Here is a 15,610-nt window from a genome sequence, read left to right as displayed (position 1 = left end):
ACTCTACTATGAGTTTATTCAGCATATTTCAAAACACCACTAATGTAAATGCTATAGACTAGCCATTTAAATTCATGCTCTTGAATAGCATCATTACTAATAATTTAATATTTCATTTAAAAGAAAATCTTTCTGGAGTTCTCTCATTAGCTCCCTAAGAAGACATGCATTCATCTGTAGAGCAGACTCTTACCAGCTGCCTGTTAGCTCGCAAGATCTGAAGACATGCACAGCATGAAGGCAAAAGGGAAAAGGCGTAATCAACAAAGGACAGAAGAAAAAGACAACCAAGAGAGTGCAGTAAAAGTGAGTGCTTTCGGAAATACCAAACTTCAGAAAGAAAGAAAGATGATGAGATATGCAGCAGGACAGAAAAGGGAAGATTTTTTATGCTCTTAAACAAAAAGAACGACAAAGAGACAGATAAGAAAAGTGCAAGATGAAGGGAAGACGTGAGTGCAAAAATACCAGCGGGTAAACAGTCCCATTAATGTCCGCAACACAACAAGATGCAATCACAAACGGTTACTCTATAGTATCTGTTTGCTACTTTTCCCTTTTTTGCTCTGAACTAACATTTGACTGATATCAGCATCATAAAGCATGAAAACACATACCTGTCCATTGCCCATAAGTGTGGTGTCCTCTCCCATTAGTATGTAGGATCCAAAGAAGAAGACAAAGGCGTGACAGAAACCCAACACAGTCCAGTACAAGAAGGTCCGGAAAGAGAGCAGAGAGTTCTTGCTAATATCCCTGCAGAAAATAAATAAATAAAAAGTTTTGGGGTTTTTTGTTTGGTTTTTTTAATATAATCCTTAAGAGCATTCATAGGATCCAAGCAAAGTTGCATGTTTTACTGTGATGAATAAATAAATACATTGTTTTTCAGAACCGCTAAATTGCAAAATGATTTATGTAACAAGCAGCATCTAGATGCTAACAGCCAATTTAAAAACATTACATAAAATTCCAATTAACACACACAAAAAAAGAAACAGTGGGCCAACTGTGTACGTAGATGATGACATAACAGAAAACAATATACAAAGTAGTGTTCACCTAGAGATGACATATAAGCTCACCTGTACAGGCCAGGTTTGTTCTGCAATACATGCGGATGGACCAGCTGTTCAAACAAACTGTACACAAGGATTGGCAGCGAGGTGAAGCAGATGTTGTACAGTGTCAGATAAACACTGTCGTACAGAGTCTAGGTTGGACAGAGACAGCATTTCACTCATCAATGACCCATTAACAAGAACTGATATCCACAACTCGTTCAACAGACCTTAAAGATATCAGGGAGAGAGGCTGAGCAGAGTTGGAGCAAAGCGGAAAAACAAATGAGTAGGAAAATACACACTGTACTAGAAGATGAGGCAAGAGGATTATAATATGGCCTCCCAGTAAAAACTATAGTCTTACATGGTTAATAATATTTTGGGACTAGCTTCTAAAACCATGCTACATAAATAATTGAAAAGACAGAAATTCAATTGACTTCTGATTCTTAATTTTAAAGCCTATAAATAATAAGATCCATTTTAGTTTTTATTTAACACAGATTCACCACAAGAGACATCGAAAAAGAAAGAATCTATAAAAATGCACTCAATCCGATACCTAATACGATATGCTGGTAAAGTGGAGCACAAAACTAGGACCAAAACACCACTGACATTAAAAAGACAAAGATACAAAGAGTGTGAGACTTACTTGTTGTGAAAACAAACAGAAGAACTGGTATAAAAACTGCGGCGTGATAAAACACACATTCTAGAAAAGACAGAGGGAAGGAAAGAAACATTAAAAATATTGCAGTGACAGGTGACACGACTGAACACGCTCTTAGTTATGCTACGGTCACACTAGGGGAAACCGTGGTCGGAGGCCACAGCACAAGCTAAATTATTGTGACTGTGCAGTGAACTTGTAGTCCCGTTGCCTTTGAAATGGTGTCTTTGAAGACGGGAACCAAGTCAGTGAGTAATTGCATCAAAACAATGATAAAATGACAATAAAAGAGTCAGTCTGCTATCTGAATGGGGTTATGTTGGCAATTACGTGCAATTACACAGCAAATAACTGGGATAAATCAGCAAAAATTGCAAATCTGTTGCCATCTATAGACACAGAATTCACATTTAGAGAACAACCAAATCCTGAACAGAAATGTAGAAATTCTCCACAGATAAGTGATTTGTTATTTGAAAATGTAAAAACAGGCCCTGTACAAACTTGTTTTAGATAGGAAAATAACCAGAATACAACCATTTGGCAACCAATTAGGCAGAGTCTTCTTTTGCAAAGAGATGCATCACAGACCAGCTGCACTCAGACTGAATTTGTGAGCATTTATAAATTACACAGCGATATTTTGCAAACCTTCACCAATCTGAGAATGATTGCAGAGCACCACTGTTTGGAGCTGGGTTGACTCCCACCAGGCAACCTGTGCAATTCCTTTTTGACTTAAAGGAGTTACTGCAAGTACATGCAATTTGTTGCTAAATTAAAAAAACAAAAACAAAACAAAACAAACAAAAACACACTGATTTCTCTTAGCCACAGGGAATGTGTCTTGTATTTTCATTCTAGTGGGACTGAACGATTACAGCGGAAGTAGAAAGTCTCTTTCTAGATATTACCTTGTAGAAAAAGTACTGTACAAGAGTAGCTATTCGAATGTAGTAGAAGTGCCCGTGGACCAGCAGGAGTTTGGCCAGGAACTTGAACCTGGCAATTGCATAGTCGCTGTTTCTCACGGCCTGACGACCCTCCTTCCCCATGATACCTGGAGACACAGACATACTGGAGATCACACCGCAGAACACTAATACCATGTGGTGTGAGACAACACAGTCTGTATGTACGCGAACTGGGTGTTTACCTATGCCCACATGGGCTTCCTGTATCATACTGACATCATTGGCTCCATCCCCAATAGCTAAGGTGATGGGTTTTTCTGGAGATGTCTTTAAAAGACGCACAACCTAGACATAACAAAGTAACAATGGCATCACAGGTGAGCTTCAGAAAATTTGCAGAGACAAAAAACAAACAAACATAAAAAAACAAAACAAAACAAAAGAACCCCATCCACCCACAAACAATTAAAAATGCTTACAAGACAACAATACCTTAGCTTTCTGCAGTGGGGCCATGCGACAGCATAGCACAGCTGAACAGTTTTTACACACTTCCATAAAGAGCTTTTCGTGTTCCCTCAATGCTAAAGACAGACTAGCTCCATCTACAACCAATCCATGCTGTATGACATGGTCGTCCCTTAACCTGCGAACAGACGGAGAGAAAAAGTTCAAAAAGAACACAATATGAGGTCAAGGGATTTAATTTATATCTCTCTCTCTCTCTCTCTATCTATATATATCTATTTTAAACAACACGTATGCTGTCAGATAACATCATTACTTTCAGCAGAATCACACCTACCTCCTGGACAGTGTGCGGAGCTGCTCAGCACACTCGTTATCAGACTGCTGCTGCAGGAGCTCCAGGATGTTCATGGTTCTGTGGAAGTGGCCACAGGACAGGCTTACACTGACTGCCGTCTCATGTTTGTCCCCTGTCAACACCCATACTTTGATTCCTGCGAGTCGCAAAGCCTCAATGGTCTCCTGGACCTTGTCCTGAAGTCTAGGGATACAAGAAAGAGAGAAAATAAACACTTTGGTCTCCAAGGTAACGCAGACAAAGTGTGGGTAACTTGATGGAACTGATCAAACTAAGCTTCAGAATTTAACACATCTACTGAAGGGTTAGCAAAAACTGGTGAGCAGAGGGTGACTGACTACCTTGTGTTTTTCGCTGCAGTTATTTTTCAAAAGATTCAAAGATAGTTGATCTGATCTAATATTTTCATGCCAATTGGCATTACATTTTTCATGTTACACAGACGTTGGAGGGAACCCTTCGTCTCGTCTTCCATACCAGAGGAGATTCTTTGATCGTGAACATCCGTGGCCCAGGAGGAACTCATTTCAGATACAGAAGCAGAGCAGTGGGAAAAAGGGAGAGCGAGCAAAGAGATAAACAAAAGTGGGAGACGCAAAAGGCTTATGTGAGGAGCAGATGGCGAGCGGCTGCAAACACACATCAACATTCATTTCCAGAGAGGCTCGGCGAGGTGACGTCTTCTTCTCCCTGCTGACTATTTATTGTTTGTTAAAAATGTTCCCACTGTGTTTATCTGTCCGTTTTGCCTGTGTGTTTCTTCAGTTTTGAATTCTTTTTTTTTTTTTGGGGGGGGGGGGGGGGGGCGGGGGGGTTGTTACATGGCTGGAAGCCCAAGACAAAAAAAGAAAAAGAAAAAAAAAGCCTAAAACAACGACAGCAACAACAAAACACAAGCAGATTTGATCCACTGTGGATGATGTTCATTTCTCAAAACTTCCTCTTTTTTTGCGATGTGTGAATTAGAGAAATAAAATTCTGAGTTTTGTTGTCAGTAGTTGGGTGTACAGTGGTCCCTCGCTATAACGCGGTTCACCTTTCGTGGCCTTGCTGTTGCGCGGATTTTTTTGTGTACAATTTTCCATGTTTTTTTTTGTTGTTTTGTTTTTTTAAAACAGCGCATTGTGTTCTGCGTCCTGATTGGCTGTAGACCATTGTCGATCAATCTCATGGCGTGTCTCCTGTACAGTACAGATTGCGTTCAGCTTGTCAAATTTACATAAATCTTTGATTGCTAGCAGTGTGACTCTAAAGTGCTGTACTGTATGTTTGTAAGTTTTCTCCCCAACAAACACAACAATGCCGACGAAAAGTTTTGCACCGTCAAAGGCAACCGCGGGTGCCTTTGGTTTCATTCTATAATACTGGACTTATTTTTCTACGAAGGTTTGAACTTTAAGAGTGTTTAAACAAGAGAGAAAAGTGTGAAAATGTTCATGCCTGTCTGAGAAAAGTGTATAAAGTGTGTAGTGAGGGGTTTTACAGCCTTAAAACATCTAAAATAATTGTAAAAAATAAAGTTGGCTACTTCGCAGATTTTACGTATCGCGTGTTATTTTTGGAATGTAACTCCTGCGATAAACGAGGGGCCACTGTACTGCACAAACTAATGAGATTTCAAATCCATTGAGAACTCAAGAAGGCTCACAAACAGTGATAAACATGACAAATGAATCCCGTTTCACTACAGTCTGACCAAAACTCTACGAGGTCTAGTGATTCTTGCAAAAATGTCTAAAGTGCCGGTAAAGCTACCAATAGGACTTAACCATTACACCTTGAGACCAAATGAGGGGAATACCTGTCTGTGTAAGGTCTCATCCTGGTCATGGTAGTCTTAAGAGCTTGAATAAAAGATTTTTTTTTTAAAAAAAGGCAACTGTACTTCTTTCAATTTGAGAAGACACTTCATCTCTCAAAGGAGCTTCTTCTGTTCTAAAACCAAAAGGTGGCGTGTGCAATGTATTTAATCCCTGGAGGGGGTTGTCCCATTTTGAGGTTGCGAGTTATCACATGAGCCAAGGTGTGAATAAAGATGGCATGGGTCAACTCACACCTCAGCTCATTACGGGGCAAGGTCTCACAGTTTTTATGCTCACCGCATTGCTTGTGTGGGAGATGGTTTTGACAACTTCGCCTCCTTATTAGCGCGCATGATGCGATATTGTTTGAGTGGTAAAACCTGACGTTTATGAGAATACTGCAGCGGCTTCCTGCGCTTTAATGGCCGGTATAAATGGCGGCATATGTATGTTGACGCCACGACGGAGGGTATATTGGCACCTTTAGAGTGGTTTCACCCTTAACGTAACCCAACTACACTTTAAATAACCAGGACGCCTGAATGAGAGGTGAAACATCTTCACAAACTTAAAAGTGTCTTCAACCACGATAAATTACAGATGGATGGGTGACAGATGTTTTGCCATGGCATAAGCCTACTGGTCCTTCAAGTTCTTGATTTTATCCAATAGCTGCTCAGATATCCAGATCTTGATCAACAAAGTGGACGGGCAAATTGTCAACAGAAATTGGCCAGCATAAACAAAAAATCCAGAAGCCTGTGTGGCACATAAATCATTTACTCCTGTACAACGGCATACTGTTTTTAAAGTTAACCATCTTCAAATAGTACAGTGGTCAGTTGTTTAAATGGATCTAATTTAATGCCCATAACCATGTAGCATTTTCCAAAAGTGAGCAACACTTACAATTAACATCATCTTAACCCCACATACCTAAAAATTGACTCAGATTACACAGAAGTGTTTGTAGAAGCAAGCAAACCACAACCATTACTTCAGTGTACTGGTTGTACTGACCAAATTAAACAACATTTAAAAGAATTGATGCTTTAATTTATAGCAAAAATTGCTAGCAAAAAAAATAAATAAAAATTAACACCTGAGTCTACCTAGTTTACTTGACTCTACTTAAGCCTAGACTGTAGATTATTACTTTGTGTTCAATGCACACATCAAAAGCCTGCTTTGTGTATCATTAGTTTAGCGAGACTGTGTTTGTCCTTAATACTGATTTAGGTGTGGATAATCAATGTAAAATCCTTTCTGTATCGAGTAGCATGGGTTATGAATGTGATGAAAATGTCAAGATATTTTATTTTATGTTATGAGTCTCCATACTTGTCCTCCACTCCTGTTGCTCCCAGGAGCTGCAAGTCTTTTTCAATGTAGCTGAAGGCTTCCTGCAGTCTCTCCTCCCTCTGCTGCAGCGCGGTGCGGGCACTGTTTAGTTTCTTGTCCACATCGATGTACTCCTCCGGACTGAAGTGGCGGCATGCTACGACCAGGGTTCGCAAACCTTTCTATAATTAAATTAGGAGAATGGAGTTTAGAAAAATGATTCAAAACAGGGAAGAAAAAGAAGAAAAATCAAAAGAAAGGTTGATAAAATAATGAAGGATAAAATGAGACACCACGTTTGGGCAGATGGTAAGGTTAAATGTCGGCAAGGTTGAGAAAAAAAAAAATCATAAGAGAATGATGGGAAGAAATGAATCCAGGAAACAAAAAAGCAAAGAGAAAGAAAGACAAGAAAAACAAATTATTAAAGCTTGACTCTAAATCACAGAGCGAGCCTGAGGGGAAGATGACCACAAATCAACCCACCGACTCCTGGGTACTGACGTATGATGACAAGATGTGAGGGTAGTGCGTGCGTGTGTGTGTGTGTGTGTCTGTTGTGGCGAGGAATTTACAATGTAATGGGAACAGAGAGCCACAGAGCCAAAAGTAATCACTGTAACACTGAAAAATGTCAGGCCTACACATACAGACACAAATCTGAGGACATAAATCAAAATTTATATATTTAAAAGGTTTCTTTTGAAGACAGATGTATCAACTTTATCCAATTTGTCTCAAGCATCTGACCATAGGGATATAGGGAAGTTTCATATTGATAATCATATTACCTCTAGACAGGTAAGTCATTTGTATCCTATTAAATAATACATGTGCAGCTGATGTGTGTGACTTCAATGGTCAAAAAAAAATATGTTTCTGCAACAGATGAAAAACCAAAAAAATAAATAAAAATATTTTGCTTAAGGGGTGATAAATCTGTATCATGATTGTGAAAATATAAGCATCTGGTTAATATTTAGAGAGGAAAACAAACAAACAAATAAATAACAAAAATCTTACCAAGGCAAACTCATCAACGTGCAGCCTTGTCTTTTCGATCTCACCACTAGTCGTGAAAGGCAAAATGGCAGACTCCGCCCCCTTGGTGAACAGCACTTTGCCTCCTTGAAAAGCAACACAGCAAGAACATATACGCTAAATATGCATTAAAATGTCAATTTTCAATAAAAATATAGAATAAAATACAAAAAAAACTTACTATATTGTAGTTGTAAACATATAAACATTCCATTTTTTGCTTATTTTAGAATCTTATCAACTCCTCAATGTTTCTGTGTTTATTGTTAATGGTTAAATTAATTTTTTGTCACTTGCAACAAACGTACAGTTCAGCTGAAGAACGTGGTATTACCTGAGGGAGTTTGCAGTATGACACTCATCCTCCTGCGGTTAGGATCAAACTCGAGTACATGGAGCAGTTTATACCTGAGTGTCCAAACAAAGACCCGTCAGACATAGATTAGTTACTCGTTTTGAGCAGGGACGATTTATTTTTTTGGCTGCAGGTTTTTATTATTTATTATTTTACTTTAAAAATTATGAGAGCATGGAACATCTCCTGAGTGAGATTAAGAAAAACAGCAATCCACTGTAATCTCATTTGGGATTTTAAAAATGAACAAGGTGACATACTTTTCAAACTTGCCAAAAGTTTTGATTTCCATGGTATCTCCATTGCAGCAAGTGAAGGCCACTCCAATCCTGAGAGAGAAAAAATAAAAAATAAAACAAACCCCAGCACTTATTTTCAAGCTCTTAAAACATCTTACAACAACTACCTTTAACTGTAAGCTGTAGCATTTTTTTCAGGACACCGAATCAATACATAATTCATTCAGTTATCCATCCATTCTCTCTGTACTTTGAATAAATGGAATTTAAGTCTAAATGACTGCTTTCTGTCTTTATTTGAAATTTACACAGCATTATAAACTTTTTTTAAACTGTTTTGCAGCAGAAAAAACAAAACATTCCAAGCACTGAACTCTACTGTCTGGACTTCCAGTTTCATAGGGTGTTCCTGCAAAACAGGATCCTGAATCAATGGGTGGATTTACCTTAAGGTACAAATTATAATTTACAATGGATGACGACACAGACAGCACAGACAGGCAGTCATTCCAGTTATGCTTCCTTTAAGCCCACTTGAAGCCTGCCTGAAGGGCGCATGTGCAATTGATGCACTGCAGTTCTCTTTGGACGAACTCACATAGCGCTCATAAAAATGGGCAGAAACACACATATCTAAACAGAGCCTTATGCTAAATGTCCAACGATGAACTTGACATCAGTCTGACCCAAGTAGACCTTACAACACTCGTGGACAAGCAAACCATAGTTTGGTCCTAAACAGCTACATGCAGAAATGATCAATTTATCAAGGTTTTCTTGTAGATGTAGAGGTGGTGTTTTGATTCCAGTTTCTTTAGCTGCCAAATGTTTAAGCAGCAAAGCAGAATGCTCACAATACTGCGTTTGCCCTTTCAGGACATATTCCCACAGTGGTCAGCTTGGGTTTTTGAATTGCTTCCTGGATATTGAATTGCTGCCCATGTAGTATTATTGCAACACTGAAAGGAACAAGTGGTCAGCAGCCCAACCTCAGTCTTCCTTCCCCCCTCCCCCAATTTCCCTTTGCAGCTAACACAATCAGTACAGCATGAATCATGTCAAAGCAAGGATTCTTATACACTTTCATTTATATAGCATATTTCCAGTTCTCAGCACTTTAGACTGCACCTGTTCTACATCACATCCACAGCAAATTTAGGATCACCAATTAACCTAACATGCATGTCACTGGTATCTGGAGGAAAGTGACAATACCACAGGGAAAACGTGTGAACTCCACACGAAAGGACCCCAGCTGGGGTTTGAACTAGGTACCTTGCTGTGAGGTGCCAGTGCCAATCACTGACCCATCAAGGAAGGCACAGACAAAACCAAACTCATATTTAAAGTTTAAAGAAGACTAAGAAAGATTTGAAGAATCCTTAAATTAATAAAGACCTTTAAGTTTTGTTGTGGCATTACTGGGATGCAGACTACAATTTACACATTTCCTGTGTCACAACCTCTGCAGTCTGGTGTAACCACCAGCTCTTAATGTCTAACATCACAACGCACAGCAACAACTTCGTCAGTCTGTTTTTTGTGCATAAATTTTAACCTCTGAACCTGAAACTTGCAGAAGAGGAAGCTCAAGTGTCACCTTACCTTTTTGTTGCCTCTACTAAAGCTTTCTCATCCGGTGAAGAGGCGTAGTACTCCATGGGACTGGAAGGGAACCCATTGGCATGGGAGAATGGGTCTCCTCCCACAGCCAGGCAGTCTGACTGGTCGTAGCTGATCTGAACTGTGTGACAAAGTGACACTGCCTTGAGAAATAGCAATTCGTCACCCATCTGGAAGGAAAGATGAGACATACATTTTTATTTTCTCTCTCTCTCTTTTCTTGATGGATACAAACACAGCATGTTATTAAAAAAAAAAAAAAAAAAAAAAAAAAAAAAAACAGAAAAAGAAAAAGAAAAAGAAAAAGAAAAAGAAAAGAACCAAGCCTGCAATATATATATGTATATATGCAATACCAGGGGAGGCATAGAACCATCTGGTGAGTCGTCTGTCATTCCCTCTGGTAAAAGTTTGCCATTAACTTCTCGGTACTTGGTTCCATTAATTGAACACTCGCGGAACTGCATTTCATTTTCTGTTAGTGTGCCCGTCTTATCAGTAAACACATATTCCACCTGAAAAACAGAAACACACAGATGCTCACAGAAGTACACTAACCATTAAAGTCGGCATAGTTGTATGCTGTATACTGAATTTGTACATAAACGTAATTCACCTATTCAAACCGGCTCATATTTCTAAATTACTAAAAATACATTATATTTCATATAAATGTAAAATATTTTACAGTATATGCTATTTTTTATATACAACACTAAAACTCAGATGATACAGCAGGATATCCATGCATATCCATGTTCAGGGTGTGCTTTGTAATATGCATACATAGGCATCTTCATTTCTCTTTCATACCTGTCCCAACTCTTCATTGAGGTCAGAGGTATTGACCTGAGCTTTCTGGTCACTTTCCTCATGGTAAAGGTCCAAATCCCAGCCAATGAAAAAAGAGCCTAGGAACTTTTGCATCTCCACAGTAACGTAGAGCGAGATAGGGATGATGAAGTTATAGAGGACCAGAAAAGCCAAAAAGTCTGAGATGAACTTTAAGATCTGAAAGAACATGACAGATTCTTTTTTATTTAAAGAGAGGACAAGAGAGCAGTACAATGAAAAGTATAAAGTCAGTTTATATACATGCAAGTCGTTTCCACTGCTGCAAGAAAGAGAAATTATATAAACTGTATGAGAGAAGCATTACATAAAAAAAAAAAAAAAATGTAGGAGAATATTAAGACTGTCTTTCAATAAATTCGCTTACATATATCTCAGCCATATACAGAATAATGAAACCAAAGTAGGCGAGGTAATTCACTAACATTAAGGAACGGATTATTAAACTGACAGGAAAGGATAAGGAGCAAGGAGCACAGACTGAACATATGAGCAGCTATTAAAAGCCATGTTTGCACTGTATAAGCCTTTATGTGAGCTTGGACTAACATGCTAATTAAAATAAAGAAATTATAATTATTGACTTAGATATACATTTGTCTGCAGTAGACACAAGAAGGACTCTCAGAAATGTGTGATTTAATATTACAAATATGAGTTTAGTAGTCATCCTTGGACCAGAATATTAGAAAGAGTTCAGACTTTACAAGAGCTTTATTATTTCCTGGGTTTTTTCCTGTGTGTTCAGGAAGCAGGACGACTTGTGCGCAACTATGATTTTCTTTTCTTTTTTTTTTTAAATCTTTTGCTGTCTCAATACATAAGGGCTATTGTTCCCCGTGACTGATTACTGCTGGCAGGTTGGCTGATAGGCTGGCAGGCTGGCCCAGTGACAGGCATTTCCTTTCTCGTGTCTTGTCACAAAATCTAGAAACACTAACACAAGTAGTTTTGTAGACGTACTGCGCATGTCAATTCAAAGATTCTTTACCTCCATTAATTTACATCTACATTATATTATAGGCCCCTTATAATTTTTACGGGGATCAGAAAGTGAAGGACAGCGCAGGGTGCAAACGTAAACAGAGAGAAGAAGTGGAATGTCAACTAAAATCTCAACTCATCTAATCTCTGGAGCCGATAGCCTGCAGTCTTCACAAAAACAGATCAATAAGAATGCATTCCTCTGGTCGTGAAAACAAAGCAGACTAACCGGACTGCTGTTTCTCTCCACTTCTGTCTTTTGGTTGTAGAAAGGTTCGTTCCATTTGATCTCAGCCTGCCAGGCGTACTTTAGGATGGTGCTGAGAATGGCCTCGGACAGCAAAATGATCAGGTAGATGATGAGGAAGGTATTCATGGACCTGACATTGTGAACATTGGGAAATATTAATTTGGAGACTTCATTAAGCACATCTTAAGAAGCAATAATAAAATTGCTTACTTCTCTACGGCAGAGCGTTTCTGGGACTTGCATTTATAGTTGAGTGCCATCTTGGACTCCATGCCTGTATAAACAGCCACACCTGCAACAGCACAAAAAGGTAAATCATACTTCCAAATGTCGGGAAAAATGTAAATTCTTAATCGGCCTCCTTCTTACGTGAAGTTTGTGCTTTGCTGAACCATTTATTTTTGTTCCTTTTATTTTGACTCACCAAATATTTCTTTAGTATTTTTCAACCTGGCCCCTCGCAGCAGCAAATTCTCTGGACCCAGCGGTCTGACAAATACAAACAAGAGAAAAATACATCTGTATCTGTATCCAATGACATTATGCAATGAATGCACAGTCTCCATATTTAAGTAACAATTTTCATTTATTTTTTATGTTTACTCTCTTTTAATGGTGCTGTATCCTTAGCTCTAGTGCTTATAGCTGGTACTATAATAGACAGAAAACTCATCTCACCTAACTATCTCCTCCCCATGCTGAGTCACCGTCATACGACCAACAAATCTGGGGAAAAGAAGAAAAAACAGAGTTAAGTGGATTGATAAACCAACAGGATACTATGTTTGCACGCACAAAGTAAAAGGAAAAATTCAGGAAAAAACAGAAAACCTGAGACTTACATGCACTGTGATGACCAAATTACTTTAAAGCCAATGTTTATATTTTTATTCATCCACCATTCTCTGACATATTTAAGTAATTGGATTAATGCCTCTGCAGCTTAAGGACGCTTTGTGACTCATAGAGCACTTAGGAGAAATGACCAACAGAAAAGCCAGACAAAGCTGACATTCAGAGATTCAATTTTGGTCAGGCTCTATCGATCCAATGTGTGACAGATGCAATTTTAATAATATATAATAATAATAAAAATAATAAAGAAACAAATGCATTTTCCCAAAAACACAACAAAAAAAGCTCTCTTTTTTATTATTATGCATTTTTGTGATAATGAGCAGCAAATGTAATGTAATGGACCTCTAATACTGCATCTATACATTTTACATTCAAGCTTGCCACAAAAAACACACCAAGTTACAATAAAGAAAAAAAAAGAAAAAGAAAAAACACCCTAATGGACAGTCAACATAAATCAGTGCTTTGTGAATATAAATTAGGCCTATGGAGAGCTACATAATGAAGCCATTTGTCCAAGCATGACGAAATTTTTTTTTAATCAATCTTATGATTGATAAACACAGTCTGAATGACTATTGTAATCTTCATCCTACATTTAAAGTTCAGCTGTGGTCTTGTGACAATAATTTCCTGGCTAGACTTTGTTTTTTTTTTTCCATCCACCAACCTCAAGTTAAACATTAACTCGCAGGCAATTCTTGAGCTACTTTATCAAATAGGATCCCACATTGAAAAGGTTTTCAGACACAATGTGCATTCCTCTCTAATAATCAAAAAAAAAAAATGGTAACAGTTCAGATTTTAGTTTCTCAAACAGACAGGAAGGTTGCTATCATAGTGGAATTTTTAAGACCGTATACGCAATCAGGTTTTTCCACCGAAACACAACCCAAGCTGGTGCATCTCCCCTCATACCTCCGGATTATTGGCAATTCTTCCTCAGATTTAAGTATCCATATTTTTCTGATTTGAAATATTAAAAAGAGTTTTGTGTGTCCATGAAGTTACTCTACGAGCAGAGAAAGTTTTCTCTAGGTAGTTTTATAAAACCTGCACTTGCAACCGTTTATATTTTTTACTTTTGCACCTGCACATATGGAGAGATGCCTTGTTCATGTATTACGAGATTTTCTTCAGACGTTTGGTAAACATGTTTTTTTTCTGAGCAGCTTTTTCAAATTGTTACATAACCCTCTGACTGCTTTAGCTACCCAGAATAAGTTGTTGTTGCTTTTTTTTTTTTTTTTTTATTTCCTAATGTGGTTTAATGGGAGTAAGTACCTTTTTTAAACATCTGTTGTCTGAATCCACACAATATACCCTTAGATTTATCTTGAAGGATGTGTACACTTAATTGACGATTACCTGTACAGGTCAGCTTCTGGTTGCTGACACTCCACCACAGCCTGCAATGCCTCCAGCTGGGAGACTGACTGGCACACTGATGTCTCAGCCACAGAGTAATGGGTCTAGAAAACACACACACACACACACACACACACACACACACACACACACACACACACACACACACACACACCAGTTTAATTAGTGATGGTCGAGAAGCATTGCTTCAAGTGGGACAAATGTGGTTTTCTGAGTGAGCAATGGGAAAATTATAACAGAAAAAAACAGTGAAAACTCATAGATAAAATGAGAGGAAAAGCAAAAAAAACAAAAACTCAGCACACTCTCAAAGTTGGGATCATTAATATGCCAGACACAAAGAAGTTCCAACTAAACTCAGTTTTCTAAAAAAATAAATTAAAAAAGAACTCCTATTCTATGTAAACTGTTTCCATAAGCTGCTAATAAATGAGGCTCAGTGAGGAGCTCTCCATCCATAGGGCTTTAATATGCAGGCCATTAGCCTTATGATGTCTGACTCTCAGCAATATCATCAACTTTCCTTCCTGTATATCAACACCATCACTGGTACGAGCAATTACTCACTGCAGTGACTCAGATCACAGACGGTTTCACATTTTCCTGACTAGGTTATTAGCCATGCATTCATGTTAGCATGTTTGCAACAACTGAAATTCAATATTTTTTTTATGTAAATAATACTTTATGTATATTTCTGTTTGGTTCAATTAAAGTGTCACTTCAACAAAGCAAAAATCTAGTATTTGCTTGAGCTGCATCAAAGAGAAGAGGGTGAAAATAGCTTCTGAAAACTTACAGTGACAAAGCTAAAGAGATTTAAACACCTCCAAGTATGTTTAACAGCACCACTCATATTATTGTCAGACCTTGAGATTGGTCTCTCCGTCAAGACTGGCTGTGGTGATGTGACAGGTGCCATCTGGACGATCTGACGACAGTAACACCAGGTCTGCTGGGAACGTTTCATCTTTAGCCACACGGACGATGTCTCCCACCTAGATGGATAGACAGAAGCAGGCACGGGGTAAAGTCTGTTCAGTTTGTTCACTATATTTCAGTTGGATTGTCAAATAATTGTATTCACACATTTACGGTGATGTTTAATTGAGTTAAAATACGTTTAGCATCACTTAGGCAATATTATCACACGTTTTCAGACAGATAGGAGAAAAAATATGTACACACACACACACAAATATTTTAGAAATCTAAAAATGTTTAAAACTAAATAGCTAAATGACTTTGTTAAGAAATATATATTGTAGGCAAGTTAAAAATGATTGGGGTGCAACTATTATCGAAATTTGCAAATGTGTTCATTTTTGGTTGTTTTTTACCTCTGTGCTCTTTAGCGTACATGAAAACACCCACAGTTGGACCCTTTGGAGGACGTTGG

At 38.2% G+C, this 15,610-nt stretch overlaps 1 protein-coding gene across 4 annotated transcripts in view; it reads right to left on the bottom strand.

Annotated features, from left to right (window-relative positions):
- Positions 1 to 15,610, bottom strand: part of atp11b (ATPase phospholipid transporting 11B) — a 51,322-nt gene that overhangs the window by 19,769 nt on the left and 15,943 nt on the right. For 3 of the 4 annotated variants that reach the window (XR_010091421.1, XR_010091419.1, XM_063460855.1), the window contains exons 6-26: positions 15,081 to 15,209; positions 14,191 to 14,294; positions 12,643 to 12,690; positions 12,389 to 12,453; positions 12,175 to 12,256; positions 11,944 to 12,094; positions 10,692 to 10,889; positions 10,235 to 10,393; positions 9,861 to 10,048; positions 8,277 to 8,345; positions 7,996 to 8,069; positions 7,644 to 7,747; positions 6,621 to 6,802; positions 3,457 to 3,660; positions 3,144 to 3,297; positions 2,894 to 2,996; positions 2,652 to 2,797; positions 1,720 to 1,779; positions 1,086 to 1,213; positions 618 to 756; positions 194 to 217 (exon numbers count right to left, since the gene is read on the bottom strand). Coding sequence is in view for 1 of the 4 variants with exons in the window: in XM_063460855.1 (XP_063316925.1) it covers positions 194 to 217; positions 618 to 756; positions 1,086 to 1,213; positions 1,720 to 1,779; positions 2,652 to 2,797; positions 2,894 to 2,996; positions 3,144 to 3,297; positions 3,457 to 3,660; positions 6,621 to 6,802; positions 7,644 to 7,747; positions 7,996 to 8,069; positions 8,277 to 8,345; positions 9,861 to 10,048; positions 10,235 to 10,393; positions 10,692 to 10,889; positions 11,944 to 12,094; positions 12,175 to 12,256; positions 12,389 to 12,453; positions 12,643 to 12,690; positions 14,191 to 14,294; positions 15,081 to 15,209 (2,511 nt within the window). In the remaining 3 variants the exon portion in view is untranslated. The remainder of the gene's footprint in view (positions 1 to 193; positions 218 to 617; positions 757 to 1,085; positions 1,214 to 1,719; positions 1,780 to 2,651; positions 2,798 to 2,893; positions 2,997 to 3,143; positions 3,298 to 3,456; positions 3,661 to 6,620; positions 6,803 to 7,643; positions 7,748 to 7,995; positions 8,070 to 8,276; positions 8,346 to 9,860; positions 10,049 to 10,234; positions 10,394 to 10,691; positions 10,890 to 11,943; positions 12,095 to 12,174; positions 12,257 to 12,388; positions 12,454 to 12,642; positions 12,691 to 14,190; positions 14,295 to 15,080; positions 15,210 to 15,610) is intronic. The other variant, XR_010091420.1, reaches the window with a different exon arrangement.

Source organism: Pelmatolapia mariae, linkage group LG17 (genome assembly GCF_036321145.2).
Source record: "Pelmatolapia mariae isolate MD_Pm_ZW linkage group LG17, Pm_UMD_F_2, whole genome shotgun sequence".
Lineage (NCBI taxonomy): Eukaryota > Metazoa > Chordata > Actinopteri > Cichliformes > Cichlidae > Pelmatolapia > Pelmatolapia mariae.
Note: the sequence above shows the minus strand (reverse complement) of the source record. Positions and strands in the feature narration are given on the sequence as shown.